Here is a 22,717-nt window from a genome sequence, read left to right on the forward strand (position 1 = left end):
CCTAAAAAAAAAAAAAAAAATTCTTTCTTAAGTCAGGACCCGCGTGTCAAAAAATAAATTTTACACACAAAAAATAAATTGGAGCAATATTGGTGGCGCAAAATTTATTTAAAATTCTATGCGCAACGTCCATGAAGAATGGTCATTCGCTCTTTCCACCTCGACATGAAGGCAGAGCCGATCCACCTCTCCTTCATGCGCTTCAAACGCAGAGAAAGAAAACAAGTGGAAAGGACGTGACTACCGAATATATCGCGTCTCACACTGTCAATGTTGCTCCAAAAACTTTTTTGTTCGCATAAAATATTTTTGACATGCGTGTCCCAACCAAACTTTAAAAAAACAACTTTTTTTTTTGCTTTTAGGGTCCCTTTAAACGTGCACTAAAGAGATCTTAGCAGCCCAGAAATCCAAAAATTATGCTTGTGCGAAAATTCTTTCCCTACTAAAAATGTGATCAAAGTTTGTGCCACGCCCCTTTCTGTGCGGAAAAATCTGGAGCACAAAATTCATCAGAGGCGCCAGAGGCGTGACGACTGTCGCCCATCAGCCAATCACAAGCAAAGGCGCCGGCAGCGGAGGCGCTGCCGGCCCCTCCACTGGATTTTGCGCTCTAGAATTTTCCGCACAGAAAGGGGCATGGCACAAACTTCGATCCAATTTTTGGTACGGAAATAGCCGTCGCACGAGCATTTTTCGATTTCTGGGATGCTAAGATCCCGTACAATGAGTTATCTCAAAGAACAAACGATCTCAGAAGCGTTTTTGGTGCACCTTTAGTGCTTTAGCATTAATAACCTGGTGCACCCGGAAAAATGGTAAGAGCAGCATCGTTCCTCACAAGAGGTCTGCCGCGCTGGACCTGGACGAGCTCACCGTTTACGCGATACACACTGCAGCGCAAAGGACGAGACATAGACAGGGCAAGCGCTTGTCCTGTCTACCTCTTTTACGTGTCCTTTGCGCTGCAGTGTGTATGTATTATGTACAACCAACTCGCCTATCGGATCATTTTAGTTCACCGTTTGCAACGTGCTTAAATGTCTTCTTAATGCAGTGTTCTTCAAAGTGCTTCGCACACATCACACACATACTGTCGAGGGTTCTGACCGCACGCTTGATGTTCCGGGACCAGCGACCAAGCCTCCAAACGCTCAGCGTCCTTTAGAGCACGGAACAGCGGCACTTTCACTTTGCCCATTTTCTTATTGCGGGCACCGAAAATGTGGGAAACGAAACTATGGGAAAGGAAAATTGAGCAACCCCCAGTTTTGTGTCCGCCTGGCAAAAATATACTGCCTACATCCATTTTCTGCCTTCATGAAACAGCATTGTCTGAAGTTCAATGCAAGCAGTCATTCCAAATAGATTATTAAACGAGTGACAGGTAAAGTATCAGTTGGAGACACAGCAGGGAGAATGCTGTTCAAGGTTTTCAAGCTTTATTCACCTCTAAAACACAAGGCAGAAAAGTGAAAAACCAGAGCACTTGGCAGGTCAACTGAAAACAAAAACGTTTTCTCAACAGAACTCGGGACTTAATGCAAGTATGTAAACCGGGAAAGTCCTGTTTCCTTGTACGACAAACTCTTTGGAGCACTACCAATAAATCGGCTCAGCCACTCGATGAACTTACGATTTCCGCATCATAATAATGAATTCACAAAATGGTAAAAATGCTTGTACGATTGATGAACATGAAAGGGAGTTCCGACAAACTCGACCGTGCCGCACTCGAACGCCAAACTATTTGTGCACACACACGCACAAAGTGAAACCACAAAGGGCATCATACGCGTCCACGGATGCCAAAATGCGGGCCACTGAAACTTGAATGGCATGTCCATGATACTCAATGTGGGATCAAGAGTCTGCATCGAGACGATACGGCGTCTCCCAGCACAATCCTTCCGTCGTGATGTAGTCGTGCACGCCCAGGTCACTTAGGCCGTGCATCGCCTAGACGGTGACAATATGGGCCTTGCCAACTGTCAACAGACAGTATCACCGAAGCCCACGACTATTGGCATAAGCATACACCCACTGCCAAGAGACAGTATTGAGAATGTGAATTCATGTATTGGACTTGCAGTCTAAGAAACGCACTGCCGACTTTCAGACTGCATCTCCTCTAAATCATGTGCTAAAAAAATGCGACGGTCTTTACACGCCGCTTCTCGCGTACGTGCACCATTAATTTGACTGCTCGTTCACAACCACTGGATCTCCTTCACCAGATTTGAAGTTTGGCACCGATCAAAGGAGACGTTGGAAACGTAGTCTCTCATTTGCAGTAGGTGCGCCTTGAGCTGCAACAAGGGTGCCTGGAACGAGTCGTCTGGTGCATTTGGCACCTCATTCCGCCCGCACGTCAAAAACCGGTTCCGAAGTGGCAACAAATGACAATGCGGAAGACACTAAGTCACATGTCAAAGCCCTGGCGGTTGGGGCTAGAAGTTCAGGCAGAAAGTAAGAGCGAATGCAAGTGTCGCCGCCGTTGCGGCGTCCCAACTCCTAGCTGTGGAAACTTGCCTGGACTTTCAAGCTGGAGAGCAACCTACAGCAGAGCTTGCACCTGCCACATTCACCGCCACTGCTGCGACACCACCAGGATCACAACCGACGGACGGACTTGACGGACACTTTTGAGGAGGACGTAAACACCAGTCGTGGACGTTTTCTGGACATCGTACTTCCTCTTCCGTACGACCCAAAGCTCGGCTGGTTGCGTCTCCGGCCGCACACCCGTAGCCAGTTCCGTGGCTGCATTACCACACACTCCGCGACCTCTCCTCGCCACCCGAAGTCACCCTCAAGTCCGTCGTAACGTAGTCAAAGCCACCAAAGAAGAGCTCGTAGGACTGCTTGGACTGGATCTTATCCTCTTGTGGACCCACGGCTTCCTGCAGACAAAAAAGTCTATGACCGGCATAGAAATGGCAACCGACCGGCGAGGACAATGGCAGACCCGTCCGGAGGGGTTTGAAATTTAGTAGAACCAACATCTCGTGCCCTCGCAGTATCCCATGCCATACACATTTCTTCGAAAATGAGTTGAGCATTTCGTAGCAAAGCCTTCACACGCACCACGTTTACTGGGACCTGCGACGATTGGCACAGCAGGCACAGAGTGAACAGTTTCCGTTTATAGACAGAACTTTGATTGTGTCTGTGGCCAAAAAAGTCGCTGCGCTAAGGTACGGTGCCTGGAATGTGCCTCCAACTGCTGCGATTAGTGTCCTATTCCACACATGCATCTAAAGCGGTCCCAAAACGGCAACAGATGACATCGCAAAAGCCGGAGTGACGTGCTTCGGATGTCGCGATCCTAGCAAATAGGCGTGAAAGTCCCGTAAAAAAAAAACAACAACAACAGCAGATTCCAAGTGTGGCTGTTTGTCACAACATTCCAACTCCTGACCACCGAGGCTTCTGTAAACCGTCAAGCTGGCGCGCGACCGGCAGCAGAACGGGTGTTTCCCGCACCCAGCTCCACCACTTCGTCAATGGCAGGCTCGCGGCATGCGACGGCATGACAATGTCGTAGGCCGAAAATCAAGGGACTAAACTTGAGGACGTGGTAGGTACACGAATCAAAGACACAATCCTGGCACCGTACGCCATCTCCAAAAGCTAACCAAGGGGAGCACCTTACCTGAACCAGCAGGTTGTGCCGGCACGACGACTCGTTCCGGTCTGATGTGTCGCAACGCCACCAAACATTTTGCTGCAACGGTGCCACAACAACTGTGCCACAACAACATTGTCAAAACAACTATGTCCCAACAGCTTGCTGCTATGACCGTTCAATCTCGCGGAACTTGATTACGTCTGGTTGCGGCCGTAGTTCATCGCAGACGGCAGGTGGTGCGTGCCCAGGTGGCCACACCGCGACGGTCGGATCCTCAAGGACCCAATGTTGCCCGACTTCCTGCGAGGATGCCGCCCCCGAACCTAGAAGCAACAAATGGATGGGGTACACTAACTACTCACTGTATGGACATCCCCACGATAAACCCAACATTTTGTTAAGGAGGTGGGACCGATCGCCCAATGTCCACATTGCAGATGAAGACTAGATATCTTTACGACAGGTGGGGAGCACAGTGAAGGCTAAGAGTGGAAGCTCCCAGTTTCGGAAGCTGCTTCGACTGCCTTATAGTAATCTTAGCCTATAGCACTCCTGCACTATAAGCTAAGAGTGCAAGCTCCCATGCTCGGCATAAACTATTTTGCACTGGGTTGTCAAGGCTAGAGTAGCTCCCGCAGTGCTCCAACTCCTACGTAAGAGAGTGAGCAAAAATGAAAGGAGACGAAGCCACATGCACATGCAGTATTGCCCGAAAGGCGCAGCAAGCGGGCGCGGAGCACTCTGTCGCCTCTCGCTGCCTCTTTCGGGAAAAGGCACCGCAAATTACGTTAATCGCCAACTCTGTTGTCTGCGAACATGTCATGGGCAAGCTTGTTGGTCTCATTTTTTACAGGAAGAGAACTACAGGGTCGCTAATATAATTCATTTCTAAGTACCCAACGCCTCCACCACATCACAGAAAACCAACGTCGTATGAACTAGCCCGAAGAAGGCTACGCAGGCAGTGCGAAGACGGTGGAGGAGCCTCAAAGATGGCGTGGAGGCACGATAGTTTGCGTGTCCGCCGAGAGATGGCGCTAATAATTAATAAGGTCTATACGGACAAAACTGCAAGAAAAAAAAATTAGCAGTCCTGCGTAAATGCACAGTAAAGTCGTTGGGCCAGGTTTGATTCTTGCGGGCGATGGGCGATCTCTTTCGAGGACTTGGCAATGTGAACGGCGGACGCCCTATTATGCCAACTACAAGACCAACAATGGACGTCGCTTCCAGTGGTGGGAAGGGCCCATAACGGAGCGTAGCTACATACCTGCCCCCAGAGAAACCGCCGGAGCGTCGACTTCCGTCGGATCTTGAGGCTCTGCACACACAAGTGGTTTCGACATTCAGAATGGCGCCTAGCTACGAAACGACACTGAGACAACAGACCTATCTTAACGGCCACTGCTGCGTTGCCACGTTGTAGGGCCTCTTTGGAAACCTGCAGCTCTGCAAAGGACGGTGTAAAATGCAACCTGTTGCCAGCGATTGCATGTCAGAATTGCCAGTCTAATAAAGTACAGACCTGGATTTGTGTGGAACGTAACCTTTGTCACGTCCGTGTGATCTGGTGGTTCATCTGGTGGGAAGAAAATATGACACAAGGCATAACATTTTGACGACATGTTCCCAGTACAGGAAGAAATGTTGTCTGAACATACCCTTCGTAAGAGCTGGCACTGGGTTCCCAGGTTTCCAAACTTCCTCGTAACATTCCGGCTCTGTGAGTGAAGAAGAAAGCGAGATCATTTTTAATAAAGAAAATGCTTTGTAAAACCCAAAGTAAAAAAATAAACAAGCACAGATTTCAGGACAGACCCGACGTAACAGATACAAGATGGCTGCTAGGCTCTTCGTCCTGCTCAACATATTCTGGCGGCTCTGCAAATGCGGGAAAGGCAAAGTGACATATTAGCTTATGCTAAAACACCATGAAAACAATAATACTATTACGAGATGCTAAAAGGAGGCTTAGCCTGAGATACTACGAGATGTTTGGCTCATGCCAAGATATGAAGGAAAGAGCTACATGCCTAAGCTTAACTCTCATGATGCCCTGGATGCGCTTAACTAACAGGGATTTAAAAAAAGGTACCAACGGGTGCTTTAGGTTATGCTGAAATTAAATAAAGCTAGAAAACATCTGTGCTCATAATTTTTCTAACATTAAGAAATTCCACGAAATGTACCCTGTTAAATTCTTTTTGGATTTGGCGGTCACAACAGTCTGTTATGCATGTCTTTTTTCTATATACAGTATAGACCACTTACAACGTAACCGCTTATAGTGCAGGACCGGGTATAACGCGGTTTTTTTAAACCACCGGTTCACCTCCCATAGAACTCCATGTAATTAGATACCGCTTAAAATGCAGGCGCGCGAAGGGAAATACCGGTTATAGTGCGGTTTTTGGCAGAGCCCGCCGACCGCGCCGACGACCGGAGCAGCGAGCTCGCTTCCCTGTGCGACACTAGATAACGGCGCCGACGGCGCGAGCCGCACGCTGCACTAGCGCAACACCTACTAGCGGGGCAAGGATGTTGCTCGAAAAAGCGGGCAGAAGCGAAGAGAGAGGCTTCAGTTGCCTTAGCGACGGAGGGACGCACGCACGTGTCGTTCACGTGCGTGCGTCCCTCCGCTGCGTTGGAAACAAAGAAACAAACAACCGCAACGACAGACCAATCGCAGGTCGAGGAGAAGTGTTCGTGCGCGTTGCATGCCTTTCCCCCCCAACCTCTCTTACAACCAGGGACTCAAACCGTAACCGCAACCGAAACCGAAAACCGTTTAGGAACGAAATTTTTTCAGTAACCGTAACCGGAACGAAACCGTTATTTGAATTTTATGAAAACCGTTACCGTAACCCTAACCGTAATTTATTTTCCTGGAACCGGTTTTAACCGATATTAACCGAAAAATAAAAATGTTAGTTTTTTCTTAAGAACGACCTTGAGCAGGGATTTTGAAATGTCTTGGCCATTTGACGGAGTTACCGTAAGCGAGTTGTGCATCTGGTGATACATTTCCGTTCAGTATATTTAGGATTAGAACACTTAGTTGGAATCAGTGATCAAGCTTATAATGAAAAGTCTCTACTTCTTTATCTGCCACACTCCTGCAATCACTAGATGTATTCAGTACGTGTCGCCTTCGGGGTATTACCTAATAAGTTAGAATTCTGAGATGTCCATCGAATTCGGTTCTTTCAAAACCACCGATGTTCCTGACCTGCAGTAGCCCAGAATGAAGAAACGAGGTACATTGACCATCATACAGAGATGGCGGCAAACAAAACCTTGTATTCATGTCGTCTGAAACGTGTCGCGATCGTCAATTTTGGAACCACACAGAAGGAAAAAAAAATGTCGAAGGTCTTGCATTGACGTTTCGTATAAATACACTGAGAAATATGTATATATATATATATATATATATATATATATATATATATATATATATACACAAAGTCAAAGATGCGTACTGTCGGAGTTACTAATTCGAAGTTTATTACGACGTTTCGAGCGGGGACCGCTCGTCCTGATGAAGAGCGGTCCCCGCTCGAAACGTCGTAATACACTTCGAATTAGTAACTCCGACAGTACGCATCTTTGACTTATTAACTTTTCCCGGTCCATTGTTTTTATATTTACCAAACTTCACCAATATATATATACAGGGTGTTTCAGAAAACGCAGGCCAAATCGCTCCTGCGAGAACTACTCATCGCAACGAAAAGAGGCTTGTGGCGTTTTGGTCCTGGGCCAGGGGCCCATTTAGGAAAATTATTAAAGTCCAGGATAATTAGGTTTTTAATTTTTTTTTTGCGTAAATAACTTTTTTTAATATTGTGTTTAAGGGCATGGTTTAAATTAGAAAATTGCTCAGCATCATCGAAAACCACTAAATCAACAAATTGCAGAACGATAGAAGGCACGCGAAGCATTTTACGGCTTTCTGAAAAACCGCGCAAAATCGACGGATTTTTAATTTTTGGTTTGCTATCAGAGCCCATCTCAGCCCCGGCGGCACCGCGCCCCGTGGAGAGATGTGCAACCAACATCTGCTGCGCTGTCATCGCGCGACGCAGCAGAGTCTGGCTGCGCCATTTTGTTATTAACTTTTTAAGATTTCAGAATCATGTTCTGTTGATTGTAACTGCTTCTAAACGAAAAGCAACTTATTCCGTAAAAACATTTTTTCCAAACCTAGACATGCTTGTATCAAAATCTAACCGCACTGTCCACGAAGTCGAACCTGTTTGAAGGTTCGTCGAACCAGTAACTGTAACCATGTTGAATTAACCTGACACTGGGGTAGAGAAGAAACTTCAAAACGTAGAAGGGACAGAAAACAGACAGGACGACGTCTCAAGGAGCGGGAAATGTATGCTTGGGTACCAAATTATATAATGCGAATAGATTTAAGGAACAAGTGTTGGAGCTAGAAACACGTGCAACTTTTGACCAATTCGAAGTACCAGAAGTCGTTTTTGAATTTTTGGTACTGTGAATACCCCGTTGTTGGAATACTGGGATTACTTGAAACCGTTTATTGTAAAACACGTGTCTAGCATTTTAATAAAACAGACTACTGGAGAAACCGAAAAAAAACCGGTTTTGAGGAGCGTGTAACCGCTAACCGAAACCGTAAATATTAAAACCGTAAAAAACCGAAACGAAACCGGTATCAACAGGAAACGGTAACCGTAACCGTAACCGAAACGTTATATTTTTCGGTTTGAGTCCCTGCTTACAACGCTTCTCCTCCTCCTCCTTCTCTTCGGTCGCGGGCCGGCTGTTTCTACAGCTTCTATCCGTAAACATGGCGTCGGTTGTAATCGTCGTCGTAGACGGCGTTCATCTCATTGTTCTGCGTAAAAGCGCTATCCTTGACTGTGAATTTTCGTTGTGTGTCGCTGTGATAACCCAGCACGTAGTACTAGAAGGGAAGATCCACCTACTCGTGCGGCGATGTCGTGGCGGCGCTCTCAAGACGGCAGAAACGCCCGTGTCGTCGTGTTTGTTTACTTCGACTACAGTGGTGATTTCTAAGCATTTCTGTCCTCGAACATCGCCCGGATTTCTTATTTGGCGCATTTCACGCGTGTGCTCAAGTTATTACTGGCGCGTACGTATGAAGGATGCGAATTTTCACGCGTTTTCATCTCCGGAGAAAAGTGATTAGGGTTAGCAATCCTGAACGCTCGCAACGTCCGTCCGCAACTCCGCTCATTTCTTTCAAAATGTGTGACACACTTGAGACAGAACTGTACTAGTCTGGTGAAATAAAGACTTTCCTCAAACTAAGCTTTATTTTTCATCTAACATAAAAATAAATTCTTTTACAAAGGTAAGTTGTTTCATGGCATGTATTTTGGCCTGAAAAATTGATGTTTTGGTTATAGCGCGGTACCGCTTATAGTGCGGATTTTCGCGACTCCCGAGACATACGTTATATGCGGTCTACACTGTACTCTATAAAAATACAGTTGGTGCAATAATTGCACAAACTTTGTACAAAAATATTAAGACATATAGAATAGATCCTTTTTTTAAGTATCTAATATAGGAGCATTCAAATGCACTACCTTATTTTGCTTTCGGACTCTGCAAGGACAATGCCCAGGGTCCTCGGAAGAAGATGTAAAAATTCAGTTACGAAACAAACTAAACTGTAAGTTGTTACCCGTTATTCGCAGAAATGTGATTTTAAAAGAATAATTTGTGCTGCAAGTCTTATGCTGCTGTTTTCTGCGGGTATAATTCATTCAAGAAAGAATAGCAGTTGTTTATCCTTTTGTAATGTATACAAATTAATTTTTGCAAATATTGCAACTTGAAATAAAATGCAAAAATTTATCATGCAGGTATATCACATTATGGTACCTAATGCACTACGTATTGTTCCAAATTGCAAAATATTTCAGAAATCCACACTTTGCAAAATATTCAGCCCACAAAAAGAACATTTACAGCATATTACTCTGGCTACTCAAGTTAGTGTTATTAAATTATAAAAACTCTGGTTAACACAACAAACTGCACAAGCGCACAAGTCTAGTTGTCAATACATCCGGTAGCTTTCTTTTGTACAACAAGTAACTTGCAACGACAAGTTTTTTATCTGTTCCTGACCGATAAATTTAATAATGAGGGACCAATAATGGTTGACCCCAATGCATTCTACAATCATCCTCCACATCCTATAGACCATTCCAGAAACGGGCATCTGGCTGCTTCCCATTTTCAGCATTTGTGCATATGGCACGCTTTACGAAGCAACAAACATGTGTCTGCCGGGCTTTGACGATCACACGCTGTGCAGTGCTTTTGTGAACATTGGCACGGTGCACTTGCTCCACCCGTTTTGTTGTAGAAATTTCAAATACTGGTAGTCTTTTTACTGCTAGATTTAGTCCGAAATGACCCGCTACATTATGCGAAAAATGCTCGTGCAACAACACACCCGTCTTGATAGTAATGGCTGTCATCACGGCGTTTTTGCTGGAACCGTCCAATCCTGCAAGAGGAGATGGCAAGAGGCTGCGATTAATACAAAGTTATGTGCTGGAAATGATTGTGTCATTAACGCCCCAATTTAAAGCACAGAAGTGCTTTGCCGCCATTAATAATAAAATGAGCTCGTTGACGCCAGTATGCTAATGCACTTACAGGTGTTTTCAAAAGCTTGAAGCCCTCCATAAAGAGAAGCAAAGGAAAGCTGATAACACCAGTTCACTCCATGGGACAATTAATGCTTTCGCATTGAAAATCTCACAGTGTACAAGGCATAAAGCCTCCAGCAACCAATAACGTCGACCCATCGAACTGTTGGCCACGCTCGATAGACATAAATGTGCAAGTTCACCTGGGATGTGTTCCAAAATTTACTCAATCTCACTCTAGCTTAAAAGATATGTACTTCAGGGTTCGAAAACCTACCCGCGTCCATCAATGCTCCATCTGTCTTGCCACGTAACAGGATCCGCCGGAGCAACTCTGATCCATTAGGGTAAGACTTGGAACACAGCCCTAGTCTAGCATTCGCTGGAATGGTCCCACTTTGTTGGGCAGCAAAGTCGTGCTGCACATCTGCGACAAAATAAGCGAAATATCACAAATAACGCACGAAAGAATACATAAGGTTGTCAACAAGCTGTCGATGAGACCACTATGAATCTGGTTTGCCAGAGAGCCACAAGGCATAAATAATTTCATGGGCTCTCTTTAAAAACCTCCATGCCCAAATAAAAAAAAAAAAGAAAAAAAAATACAACAGTTTGATTATGCTGACAAAGACTGATAACCATAGAATCTGTGATAGGCCTTCGAGGCCTATCGCAGATTTTCACGGCGCGATAGGCCTTCAGGCTCATCACGCCGTGAGAGTCAGACGAGACGGGGCTCACTTCATTTTTATGTATAAAAAATATTTCAGTGCCAAAGAGATCACTTTTATGCGTTCCAAATGCCGTCCCTGGATAGTTCAGTTGGCAGAGAACTTCTTTCACAATCTCAAGGTAGCGAATTCAAATACTGCCACGAACTGATGTGTTTTTATATGGTTACCTATGGGCATAACGCTTTTCGGTGTTTTTCGTTACAGCTGGAAGTTCAGTTGCTGCCAGCCGTTACAGTAAAAAGCGTTACACTAAAACGTTACAGAACTCTATATAGAAATCAACTAAAAAACACATTCTGCATTAAAAAATAATTAAAAAATTAAACGGAAAGAACAATAGCATGGCTACATACCAGTCCCCGTGGAAGCTGCCTTGGTGTGGAGTTCTGTCGGATCTGGCGGCTCTGCACACGCAAGTGATTCCAACATTTAGAATGGCACCTAGCCATAAAATGCCACGAAGACAACAGACCCATCTTGACATCCACTGCCCTGTTGCAGCGTCGTTGAGCGTCTTCGGAAACCTGTGGCTCTGCAAAGAATGTGGTCGAATTCAACGGGCTGCCGGCGAATGAACGCCGAAATTGACAGTTTAATAGAGCACGCACCTGCATCTAAGTGGAACGTGACCTTTGTCACGTTCGTGTAATCTGGCGATTGAGCAGACAGAAAGAAAAAAAGTTGTGAGAAAATGTTCAGAAATGTTAACAGCTATAAAAATAAGTGCTATCGGCAACATACCTTTTGTAAGAGCTGGCACTAGGCTGTTAGGTTCCCGAACTTCCTCGTAACATTCTGGCTCTGCAAATACAAAAGGGATTGAAATTCTTTTCAATAAAGTTAATGTTTAAAAAAAATATGGAGGTGCTAATTCTATGACAGACCTGACTTAACAGACACAAGATGGCTGCTAGGCTCTTCGTCCTGTTCAACATAATCTGGTGGTTCTGCAAGTGGAAGCACAGCGTAGTGAAATTTTAACTTATGCTGATACACAATGAAAACAACACTAGAGGATGCTAAAACGTGGCCTGGCTTTATATGTTTGGCTTGCGCCAAGGTACGAAGGAAGGGGGCTAGATAGATGCTTTACACTGCTTTTTAAAACAAAATATAAAAAAATACATATTTTTGCAGTTGTTTTTGGAGATTGACAGGCACTTATCATCTTGTCCTGAAGTATTATTGTGAAACAAGTCTCTGTTATCCTAAAATACTGACTTGAAAACATTGTAAAATGGGTCTGTGCATGCTTTTTTGCTATTATTTCAGAATGAACTGGTATTCACACGCTGCTCTTTTATGGAAGCCATATCACCACTTGCACGCATCCAATTGTCCCAGTCTCTTCCTTTCTCCAATAGGTACATGTGTCAGCTATCCAATAAGGGGTATAAATATGTTAAACATAACTTCAGGTGTTTTTTAGATGCCCTTTATACTCCCTGATATAAATTCCCAGAGAGCTTCCATTTAAACCTTACAGGAATCCACATACCTTTCAGTTTACTGAGCTATGTTTATTTTCTGATCTCAGCATTTTAAATTGTCTTTATCCTTTCCATAATATTTGCAAATGAAACTTCCAATATTAACTCTTTCCTGATCGCACTCATAGGTCGTCGATCACCGGTGATAAATAATTTCCAAGGGCCGTCAAAAAATTAAATTTAGTGTGGAGAACTATGTTCCACAATCATGTGGATAGCCAAAATACTGTAGTTTCGGTTTCAATATAAGTTTGAGCTTGATCGAAAGCTAGTGTGCTGTCAAAAATAGTCCTGAGAAAAGTGGTTCCACTTCTCTAACAAGGCTAACTGCTTGCATCAGTCTTCGTAAGAAAGATGGCATTTAGATAATTCAACTGTATTGTGGCATATTTTTTAGACGTCGAGAGCTCTGGCGACACTTTAAATGATGTTATAGGCTTCACTTAACAGATTATTGTCAGTAAGCATCACTATGATTTCCAATGCTGTCCTGAGCCGGCGCGCACGTTTTATGTTCCCAACAAGGTGGACAAAAATGCTAAATAGGAAGGAACTCAGCAATCAAGGCCATGACAAAACCAAAATAGAACACAAAGAAATCATTCTGCTGAGGATGTGAGGTGTAATATGTTTCAACAATATAACCATTCCTTCGTAGAAAAGCACACGTGTTATGAAGGCTAACTCTCCGACGAATCAATAATAGACAATGTCGGTTAGAGTACACTAACTTTGAGAAATAATAGCTGTGTTTGTGGGGCACATTTTTTATATTCAGAATTTTTTTGTCGTTTAATTTGACATAGCTGTAGAAGTTTCGGCGCTTATGCGCCTTCCACACTTCCGTTGTATTCTTAAAAACATTACATTTTAAGATTTCTTTCCCCACATTATACCAACCTGTGCTTCTTTTGAAAGAACAATTGGCCACATTTTGATGTGTCATATTTCTGCATATGCAAATTAGTTAGAAAAATATAAGCAGTTGCACGGATCCTTTGAAAATTACTGCTTTTCCCATGGTTAGAAAAGAGTTCAGGACATATATGTAGAAAGATTGTAAAGGCCGATAAGGTGCACAATTTTAATTTTGTATTCAATCCCAAGTTACATAAAAACAAAAGCTCTAGGAGCAGTGTTCCCCCCTTAAACAGCCATAACAGAGAAGCCATGGACATGTTTTAGTGCCGAGGGACATATTAGGTTATGCTGAAAGGTACAGAAGAAAAGCTAGAAAAACGAGAAGTGGCCTGCTGCTGATAATGTCAGCTACATGTAGCTCTTTTCCTACATTAAGCGAGGTTTGTGAAAAATTTAGATTGAAAATGGTTTTTGACGGCATACTTTATGTAGCGGTTTTTTGTGGAGTGCGTTTCTAGAAACAGCGACTTGCGATTTTTTGTTGCAACGTAAATGAATACAGATGTAAGTTATTATGTTGTTGAATTGCAAGAATTCAAGTGTAAAGAAAAAAGATCTCTGCAAGTGCAAAAATCTAACTTGCCAATGCATCGGATTGCTTTTTTTTGTAGGATGAGCAGCTTGGAAAAATTATTTTTTACTGCTTTTCTCTGGAGCAATAAACAGTGGCTTCGATGAGGGTGCAACGGCTTGATATTTGGTTCCCGTGCCATTTAGGTCGCCTGTTCGGTCATACAACCGTCAAATGTTGCCAGCCCCTTTTCATGTTACGTTTCGACCCGAAATGAGCCGCTACGTAATGCGAAAACTACTTGTGCAGCAACGAACCTGTCTTGATGGTAACAGCTTGCATCAAACTGTTGTCACTGGAACTGCCCCACCCTGCAAAAAAAGATGGCAGGAGGCTTTAATTACCACAAAGTGATGTGCTATAATTAAGGTGCTATTAATGCCCAATTCACAGCTTAAAAGTGCTTGGCTGCAATTATCAAAGAAATGATCCCACACTAATGTCCTAATGCATTTACAGGTATTTTCCAGAAGCGTAAAGCTCTGCATAAAGACAAGTAGACATAATCATTTACTGTTTAAGTCACAGAACTTCCAACAACCAATAATGCCAATCCATTAAAACTATCGCCCACATGGGTCAAAGACAAGCACACAAACTCACCTGGTCCATCGTCCGGCAGTATGGATTTGCTTTCTTGGGTGTCAGAATCGCTCTGCACATCTGAGACAAAACATAAAAAATATAATTTATGATGCAAGAAAACAAAATATAAAGAAATTGTCACCAAGCTATTATTCAGACCAGCAGATAATCAGACTGTCAGAGAGCACCTGAAATAGTCATTTCGTTAGTTTTTTTTTTTTTTTTCAAAGTGTTTGCAACTAAATTTCAAAAGTTACAAGAAAAAAAAAAAAAAAAGATGACATTAACGTAACCAAAAATGGAAACTGCTAATGGCAACAAAAAATTAGTAGAAAACGGCTACACCGGCGAAATTGATGACACTTAACAGCTAGAACAGAAAGCTGGGGTGGCAGGTTTGTTTAACAGCCTTCTCGAGTGAATTATATTCAGAGCGCCTGGCGGTCTAAAGATGAAGCCGTGAAACTATGTTAAAAAACATATGGTAAATATCGTCAATACTGTTGCCACCTTGGATCAGAAACAAACGTATTGTGACTCTGAGACAAAGTTTGATCATGCATTCATTTCACACCTAAAATTTCAGAAGAGCGAAAATTCAAAGAAATCAGAGTGTCCAACAAACTAAAAACTGAAGAGGACACCTAACCACTTCTCATGAGTTGTGAATGAGAAAGCATTAATGTCCAATTGAACACCGCTGAGTGCTGGCGTGGACGGCCACGTCTCGCAACTGCCGAGGTGGCGGCCGCCAACGATATACTAGATGCTTCTTGCCCCTTGAGACGCATTCTTTTGTGATCCGCTTCCGCCTCATACTTTCGGAAGGCTTCGTTCTGTCTTCTAGTGTGTCGCGCCGCTGCTCGATCTGCCCGCCATGTATTCGGATACTTGCACCGGCTATTCGGAGACTTGACGACGATGGTGGATTTCGTTGCCTGCCTCTTCGCTTGTGTTGCAGCGTTCTTCTGCTCCCTCTGTTTCTCGAGGTGAGCTTTCAGTTTCTCGACCGCAGTCTCGTAACTAGTGCCCGTGTTCGGGAGTGTGATGAAAACATTGTGAACGGCTTCTCCCGCAAGGTGCAGCAACAGTGCTCGCTTTCTTTGGTCGTCCGTGACGTGGGAGGCGATGAGATAATTCGCGAATCTTGCATGCCATCGCATCCAGCGCTGAGACACAGAAGCTGGATCAGCATGTGGATCAAACGGAGGAATGCTCGGGACGCTAAGGTCCATGACCACTGCTTACTTGGTTCTAGGGCGGCTCCTATGTTCAGCTCTCGAACGGCGTGGTTTTGTGGTCTTGCTCCCGGGTCTCTTTTGGCGTCTTCTCTAGGCGTTCCGTCGAGCTGAACCCTCTTGCGGTCTTCCGCGGCATCCCATGCTCGTCGCCAGACTTGTAGTGTCTCTTCTTAACGCCGAGGGAGACAACCAGGTTACGAACCAAACTGATTAACTTTATTTCCCATAACGTAAGCCTCGTATGTCCGTCTTCTACGCACGCCATTCATCTCTGCCCCATGTCGCCCGCTGCCTTTGGGGCTCTTTACCAACGCATACCGGAGAGTAGGGATGTGGCGCCATCTGGTTTACATGTTCAACACCACAAACAACTCCCAAATTATTTAAACAAAGCACTGAAATTGTTGCACAGCTCCTTTAAGTGCAATGTACTTAAAGTACTTCCCAACACTGCCTGCCACCCTTATCAATGAAATTCAGCTGTCTTTGCATAGCACACCTCAAGAATGTCTTTTTATTAATCAAAAGGTTAGGTTCCTTAGATACCCCATGTGTCTTTCAGGAATAATAAACTGAACTGCTATCATTATTAATGAAATGATCACGTTGCCACTAACGTGCTAATGAATTTACGGGTATTTTCAAAAGCTTAAAGCTCGGCATGAAGATAAAAGATAGTCTTCTAGCGTACAAGGCACAGAAACTTCAATAACCAATAACGCTAACCTCTTAAACCATCGTCCACAAGGGCCAAAGACGTAAAAGCTAAAACTCACCTGGTCCATCGTCTGGCAGTATGGCTTCGCTTTCTTGAACTTCAGAGTCATCCTGCTCATCTGAGACAGAACATTCAAGACATGATGAATGACGCATGAAAAAAAAATGTATCAATGTAATATAAAGAAATAGTAAACAAGTTGCTGCTAAGACCAGCATGCATCTTGCCTGTCAGACGGCCCCCAAAACACTAATTCCCCAAGTTCTTTTCAGAATTTTGTCAAAAATTCTGAAAAGTCAAAGCTATAACTGAAAAGTCAAAAGCCATGTCAAAATTTTGAAAGTTACGAAACAAAAAAAGTTTTAAATTAGTGAGACAAAAAAAAAAATGGAATGCTAATGAAAACAAGGAATAACCCTACAATTACAACCTTTCTAAAAAAGAAAAAAAAAGTTACCTTAAAACAGTTTGATGATGCATTGATTTCACATTACGCCAAAAAAGCAACAACAAAAAAAAAAAATGAACTAGGGTTATGACGACAGTATTTTGCCAAAAAACGTTTCCTAGTGGTTAGGTTTTGTTTCCAAAGGAAGGGCGTAAAGAAGTGGTCAATGCAAGGGTTCCTTTTTAAATATTTGGCGGAAGCACATACGGTGCTTTCCGAACTGTTTAAACTTAGAAGCATCGAATGAAAATATTGAAGGCAAAAGTTGTCACTAGAGTCACAAAACGAGCTACGCTTAAAGTATCGGCACTCCGTTTTCCGATGTGCTAATGGGCGCCACCATCTTGATGCCTAAAGCAGAGCAGTCGCGACTGTCGATCATCACAATTTAAAAAAAATTAGACTTCCTCAGCTTTAGATACGGCGTTAGGAAGCTGAGGTGATATCGTATTGCTCTGTTGCAAACTGTTTTAACATTTCTGGAGAATGGAAAAGCATTTCCTGCGATTTTGGATAAAGCTTCAGATAACTGGCCACCACGATTTTAAGCCACAAGATGGCTCAAGTGTCGTTAATCTGAAGCGTAGTTTATTTAGTGGATCTAGTTGTCACCTTTCATTCATACGGTTTCACTTTACCGCAGCCACTTCCACGACATTCCGGCGATTTCGGATTCCAAACCGGCGGTACTTTACAGAGCTCCTCCGTCGGATGTAAGCTCTCGTTCTCCGAATTGAATTCTGAGAAGCATTAAAAGTTTGAATTGGAAAGGCTGGCACTTCGATTGCCACTACCACCAGAGCTGTCGACAAGCGAAGTGACCATCTCACACGAATGACGTGCGCAGAGCTTCGAATTAATTTACGAACACATTAAACACGATTAAAGAGTCAAACAAATAAAATGAGATCACCAGTCAAAGAAAATAAACAAATATACATATTGAATGCAATTACAAAAGCTTGTCTCCAAGTACTAACCGTAAATGTGCTCGGTTTCCTTCATGCCCGATTCACATGACGGACCGATCCGCGGACAAATTGATCACGTGACGACATGTCCGCGGTTTGTCTGTCTTCCAAGCGCATCCACACGAGAGAGACGATGAGCAGACGCCAGTGAGGATGGACCGAACCTGCTCGCCACCCCACAGTGCCGCGAAACACTAACTTTGCACCGTGGCACAGTTGTTCAAGAGAAAAATTAATGTTCGCTACCGCTATAAAGAATCGTATGCTGCTGTTACGTACAGAGCGAGACAAAAACAGTGATAGGTTTCGTGCGAAGCTCCACTAGCTTTACTAACCCAAGGCATGACAGTGACACAGGCGTGGCCCTGCCCGAGAAGGGTTCAACGTAGAAGCGACAACGTTCTGGGCTCGCAGAGGGGCGTTTGGAGGTGCCTTCAACCACTCAAGTACACCAAAGCCCCAAAAAATGTCTTCCTCGGTGAAAGCCTGATTGGACGTGCAAGAATTATCGCGGCGTGCTAGACGAGTTTTGACGGGAGCTTTTTGACACGGACCCGGGGGAGTACCGGAACCTGCGTCGCGTCAGCCGGGCAAAGTTTCTATATTGTCTTTCACGTGTGAAACCAAGAATCAGGCAACAAAAATGAACCAGCAAATGCACAAAACACAATGATGTGCCATTTTTGTTTAAATCGTCTGAAAACAAAAAAAAACTAAGAAAACGTTGTACCGTTGCCAGACTAAACACTTTTCAAGTCAATCTCCCGCCAAAAACCCGTGAGTGAAAAGGCGCTCGACTTTATCAGTCCGGCGTCTGAGGTGCGGATCGCAGGAATCGGTGACGTGCCGGTCACATGGTACACGGTTCGTGGACAAATTCGCGATTCGGTCCGTCGTGTGAATCGGCTATTAGAGACGCCTTACATTGGAAGCAAAGTTTGAAGGAGTCTAGGTTATCAGTTGTGCAGATTTGTTTGACCAGCACTTTCCAATCGTTTTGCACACAAACCAAATCACTCTCAAACCCCGGTCTACAGAGACATTGAACACACTTCCTAACGGTTAGTTTTTACAGCGCTTTGGGTGAACGTCGGCCACGGCATGCTCCGACGGACGTGGAACTGCCCCCGAAGTCGACGCGTCTTGCTGCGACTTGCTAACGCAACAAAGTGTGCGCTTGCATTCTGTAGATTTGGCCTCAGCTTTGGTAGACTGCAAAGCACTTGCCGGACGTTTACGTCTCACATCCCCACCCTTCTTTTCATTGTATTTGAAAAGAGCGCCGTACAGTCCCTTCTGTGTAATGCCGACGATTCGGAATCTGCGTCGCACAAATGGCGTTACCATGCCTCCGAAGTGGAGGCATGGTAACACCATGCCTCCACTGCATGTCCAGTGGGGACATGCAGTGGAGGCATGCCTCCGTCTGCATGTCCCTCCAAAGTGGAGGGACATGCAGACGAAGGGCAAATATCTGATGTTTAGTTCAGTCAGAACAGGAGGTATTCCCACAACGTCGATCTACCGTTTTTGTTGTCGGATGTCAGTGTGATCAGACTTGTGCGCCGAGAAACAGAGAGAGGAGCAGACAAGAGCGTACGGGGACGTCAGAATGCAGAGCTCCGCTTTTAATGGTTAGTGGGTATACCCAAACCTAGCTGCTTTTGTCTCCACTGCCCTCGTCGGATCCAAGAATGAATGCTGGGTGCTGGCATTCTAATGCGTTAGACGAGAGCTGTGGAGACAGACAGCTAGCTTTATACCTACCCACTAATCATTCTGACCAGAGCTCGGCAATCCGAAGTCCCCACATGCTCTTGTCTCCTCCTCTCCCCCAGTTTCTCGGCGCACAGGCTTCCGTGCACTACACACGAAGATGTCACATGAATCCTTAAAAGGCTCGACTTCAGCATGCGCCAGACATTCCAGAACGGGAACTTTCTCTCGCAAGCCTCGAACCACAAAGCAGCCGGTGAGAGAAGAGGGTCCATATACCATTGGCATTCTTCTCCTTTTCCTTGCCAGTCCTCCTTGGGGCCATCTGGAACTGTTCCGGACCAAAATGTTCCTGAAAAAAATAAAATAAAAAAATTGCAGATGATTACAGAAAGTGGACTGCGATCAACAGTCAACAGCGGCAGCTGTTGCATGGTCGCAAGATGTGCTTTAGAATATATACTCTTAGCTGACGTCTTTTAGGCTATTTGCTTTGCAAGCTTCGTCTTTAGTAGTATAGTTGTAGATATCATTGCTCGAGATGCACTTTTTCTTGTAGGCGCGTTGGAGAACCTCAGAACACCAAAAGTGGCAGCGACTGCAGCTTCATGGCTGCTTTTGTGCAGGGGGGTGGCGAGGGAGGAAGGAAGAGTGAAAGAGGGAAGCAGGAGTGTTTGTGTGTCTCACCATAAACGACATAGTTGTGCAAGAGGCGACGGCAATGGGGGACAAGATCCCACTGTGAGAACGATTTCCGCTCCCGAAAAACGCAAGTCTGCAACGTAAGGGCCAAACAACAAAGTATGTGAAGAGACAGAAGCGAGAAGTGGAAACGGTGCGAGAGAATTCGAACTCCGTCATCCGTTGCACTGTCTACGAGAAGTACGTACACGGTTGCATGGTGCGTCGTAAACGACGGATCTAAAGCAACGTGCATCGAACGCTGCAGACCAGCAGAAGTAAAGGCCGTCCACGCAGCATTATAGGACATAATGGAAGACACACCGCCAAATTCAACAGTAGCAACCTTCACATCTCGCAAGAAGCAAGGAAGGCCACCAAATGCACCATGAAATCAGCCCTACAATATACCCCTTTCCCAAAAGTCTAAGGAACATCGATGGTCTCCATTTTTGGGCACGAAGCGTAGGATTAGATCAGGGTCCTTGCCGAACGATGTCACAGCACCCGTTTTCAATACGAGCTGAACAGAGTTCACACCGAACAGCGACGAGCCCCTCTGTTTAATGCATAACGAGAGTATGTGATCATGCAATGGTGGGCAGACGATGGCACGGATTTTTGAAAAGGGTCTATTAAAAACATACTGGAACAATGAAGACCAAAAGCAGTTAAACGGACGGGCCCCCGGACACGAGAGAATCGGGGGCAACGAGATTGCCAACGGTGCTGCGAGAGCGTACAACCGTCTCCTCCTTCGCAGCGCCGACGTGCGTAAGCATCTCGGTCCCTGCGCCGATGGACCGGGGACTCGGACCACCACACCGTACGACTCCATTTCGAGGAACAAAAAATGGACCGACACAAGGGAGAAGAAAACCCTATTCCCAGAAGCTTCAGAAGCTTCAGAAGATGCTAACGGTACCCCTTACGGAGACTCAGGACGGAAAGTGCCGTCACACTGTCCTAAAAGAGGAAATGAACAGAAGCCGCAAGTTTATGTAAAAATCCCAACTTCATTCCTACACAGACAACATGCCCATACTGCAATGAGCAGATTGTAACCGACTTGACTTGTCTCAAGGAAGGAAGAGAGGGTGGGGGGGAAAGGGCCAAACCCCACTTCGCGGAGTGCCACAAGTGGGCTAAACGTTCATCCTTCCTTAGCATGACGTCACGTGCAAGGCAGCGCCATTCCCACGAAAGTAAAATTTTGGGGTTTTACGTGCCAAACCAATGACGGTCACCTGGCACGCCCCAAAGGAGGTCTGAGGGTCAATTTGCACCTACTAAGGATCTTTTGGCGTGCAACCGAAATCTCAAGGCGTCTTCTTACGCAATAAGTTGCGAGCCCATGCCAACGAAGAAACATGTACGCACCTTGCGAGTGTAGCCCATGTTGACAGTCGGGACCGAGTTCTCGGTGCGCACTCCATGCGTGAAATGCCGCGAGCACACTCGGGAGAACGGCGATGGGCAAAAGTCTTTCCGATTGACCGCCGCGACCCACTGACGCCGGAGTTCCTTGTCATTCGGAAAGCGATGAAGCTTAAAAACATTGCACCCGCACTCGCCTTGCAGGCTTTTGTGCGCGCTGCAGGGCACGTTGCATGCTATTTGACGCTTCCGGTAGTTGTTCGTACAACCTAGAACCGCGCAATGATGTCCCGACGGCACCCAATCTACAGATGTAGACACGAACCTGCGCATATAGGCGAACGGAAAAACTGCAGCTCGCTTAAGACGTTTAGCTTCGGCATCTTTAGCTAGTACACGAGGATCAGACTCGCGTCTTCGGCGCTTGGATTCGGCTTTTTGCTGCCTTCGCCTAGTCGGCGATGACGGAACCCGTGGCGGCACACCTCGTTCTCGGGCTTTGGCTCGGCGAGCTGCATTCCGTGCTTCTCTAGCTTCCTCTGGCGTCGCGTACTTCTTAGGTCGGCCAGCAGGTCGACCACAAAAACTAAGAGGCCCTGGCGTAGCATCCGACATGGCACGCTACTCGGTAGACGTCTCGCACTGCGCGAGCGCTAGGCCGGCGAGGCCACCGACGGTACCGCGGCGACCGCGGTAGGGAGCAGCGGCAGGACACGGCAGAGGGCCTGCGCCATGTTAGATTTTGAGCGGCTTCGTCTTCGCGAACGGCTAGGAAGCCGCTCAACCTAGCTCGACGGGGTCAAAAGTTATAATTAAAACGTTAGTGCTCCATTTTATGAACATGATTTTGTTTCTTATTTTAGTATCGCAATCTATCGATAAAGCAATAAGTGGCCAATTTGTTGCAGTCATAGAGTTATTACAATAAACGCTAGAGGCTCAGCTGGCGCTAGTGTCTATGGGAC

At 45.2% G+C, this 22,717-nt stretch overlaps 1 protein-coding gene across 1 annotated transcript; it reads right to left on the bottom strand.

Moving 5' to 3' along the window:
• Window positions 1-1,399: 1,399 nt before the first annotated feature.
• On the bottom strand, window positions 1,400-22,478 carry LOC115329815. The gene is made up of 19 exons (XM_040218541.3): window positions 21,756-22,478; window positions 19,974-20,046; window positions 16,618-16,677; window positions 14,619-14,678; window positions 14,273-14,326; window positions 11,918-11,980; window positions 11,775-11,834; window positions 11,642-11,683; window positions 11,506-11,565; window positions 11,387-11,437; window positions 10,574-10,723; window positions 10,098-10,151; window positions 5,450-5,512; window positions 5,293-5,352; window positions 5,157-5,210; window positions 5,021-5,080; window positions 4,902-4,952; window positions 3,656-3,954; window positions 1,400-2,903 (listed from the first exon to the last, which is right to left on the bottom strand). The coding sequence occupies exons 1-18, from the start codon at window positions 22,365-22,367 to the stop codon at window positions 3,797-3,799; spliced, it is 1,785 nt and encodes a 594-aa protein (XP_040074475.3). The 5' UTR covers window positions 22,368-22,478; the 3' UTR covers window positions 1,400-2,903; window positions 3,656-3,796.
• Between the last annotated feature and the right edge of the window lie 239 nt (window positions 22,479-22,717).

Source organism: Ixodes scapularis, unplaced genomic scaffold, assembly GCF_016920785.2.
Source record: "Ixodes scapularis isolate PalLabHiFi unplaced genomic scaffold, ASM1692078v2 PGA_scaffold13__105_contigs__length_92229423, whole genome shotgun sequence".
In the NCBI taxonomy this organism is placed as follows: Eukaryota; Metazoa; Arthropoda; class Arachnida; order Ixodida; family Ixodidae; genus Ixodes; species Ixodes scapularis.

Bases quoted from the DNA above. Each gene is read 5' to 3' on its own strand.
- LOC115329815 (XM_040218541.3), bottom strand. From the start codon at position 22,367: ATGTCGGATGCTACGCCAGGGCCTCTTAGTTTTTGTGGTCGACCTGCT. The intron at 10,724-11,386 runs GTATGTAGCCAT...ATTTTGTCGCAG, and splicing joins GGCAGCTTCCACGGGGACTG to ATGTGCAGCACGACTTTGCT. The intron at 4,953-5,020 runs GTCTGTTGTCTC...TTGTGTGTGCAG, and splicing joins AGCAGTGGCCGTTAAGATAG to AGCCTCAAGATCCGACGGAA.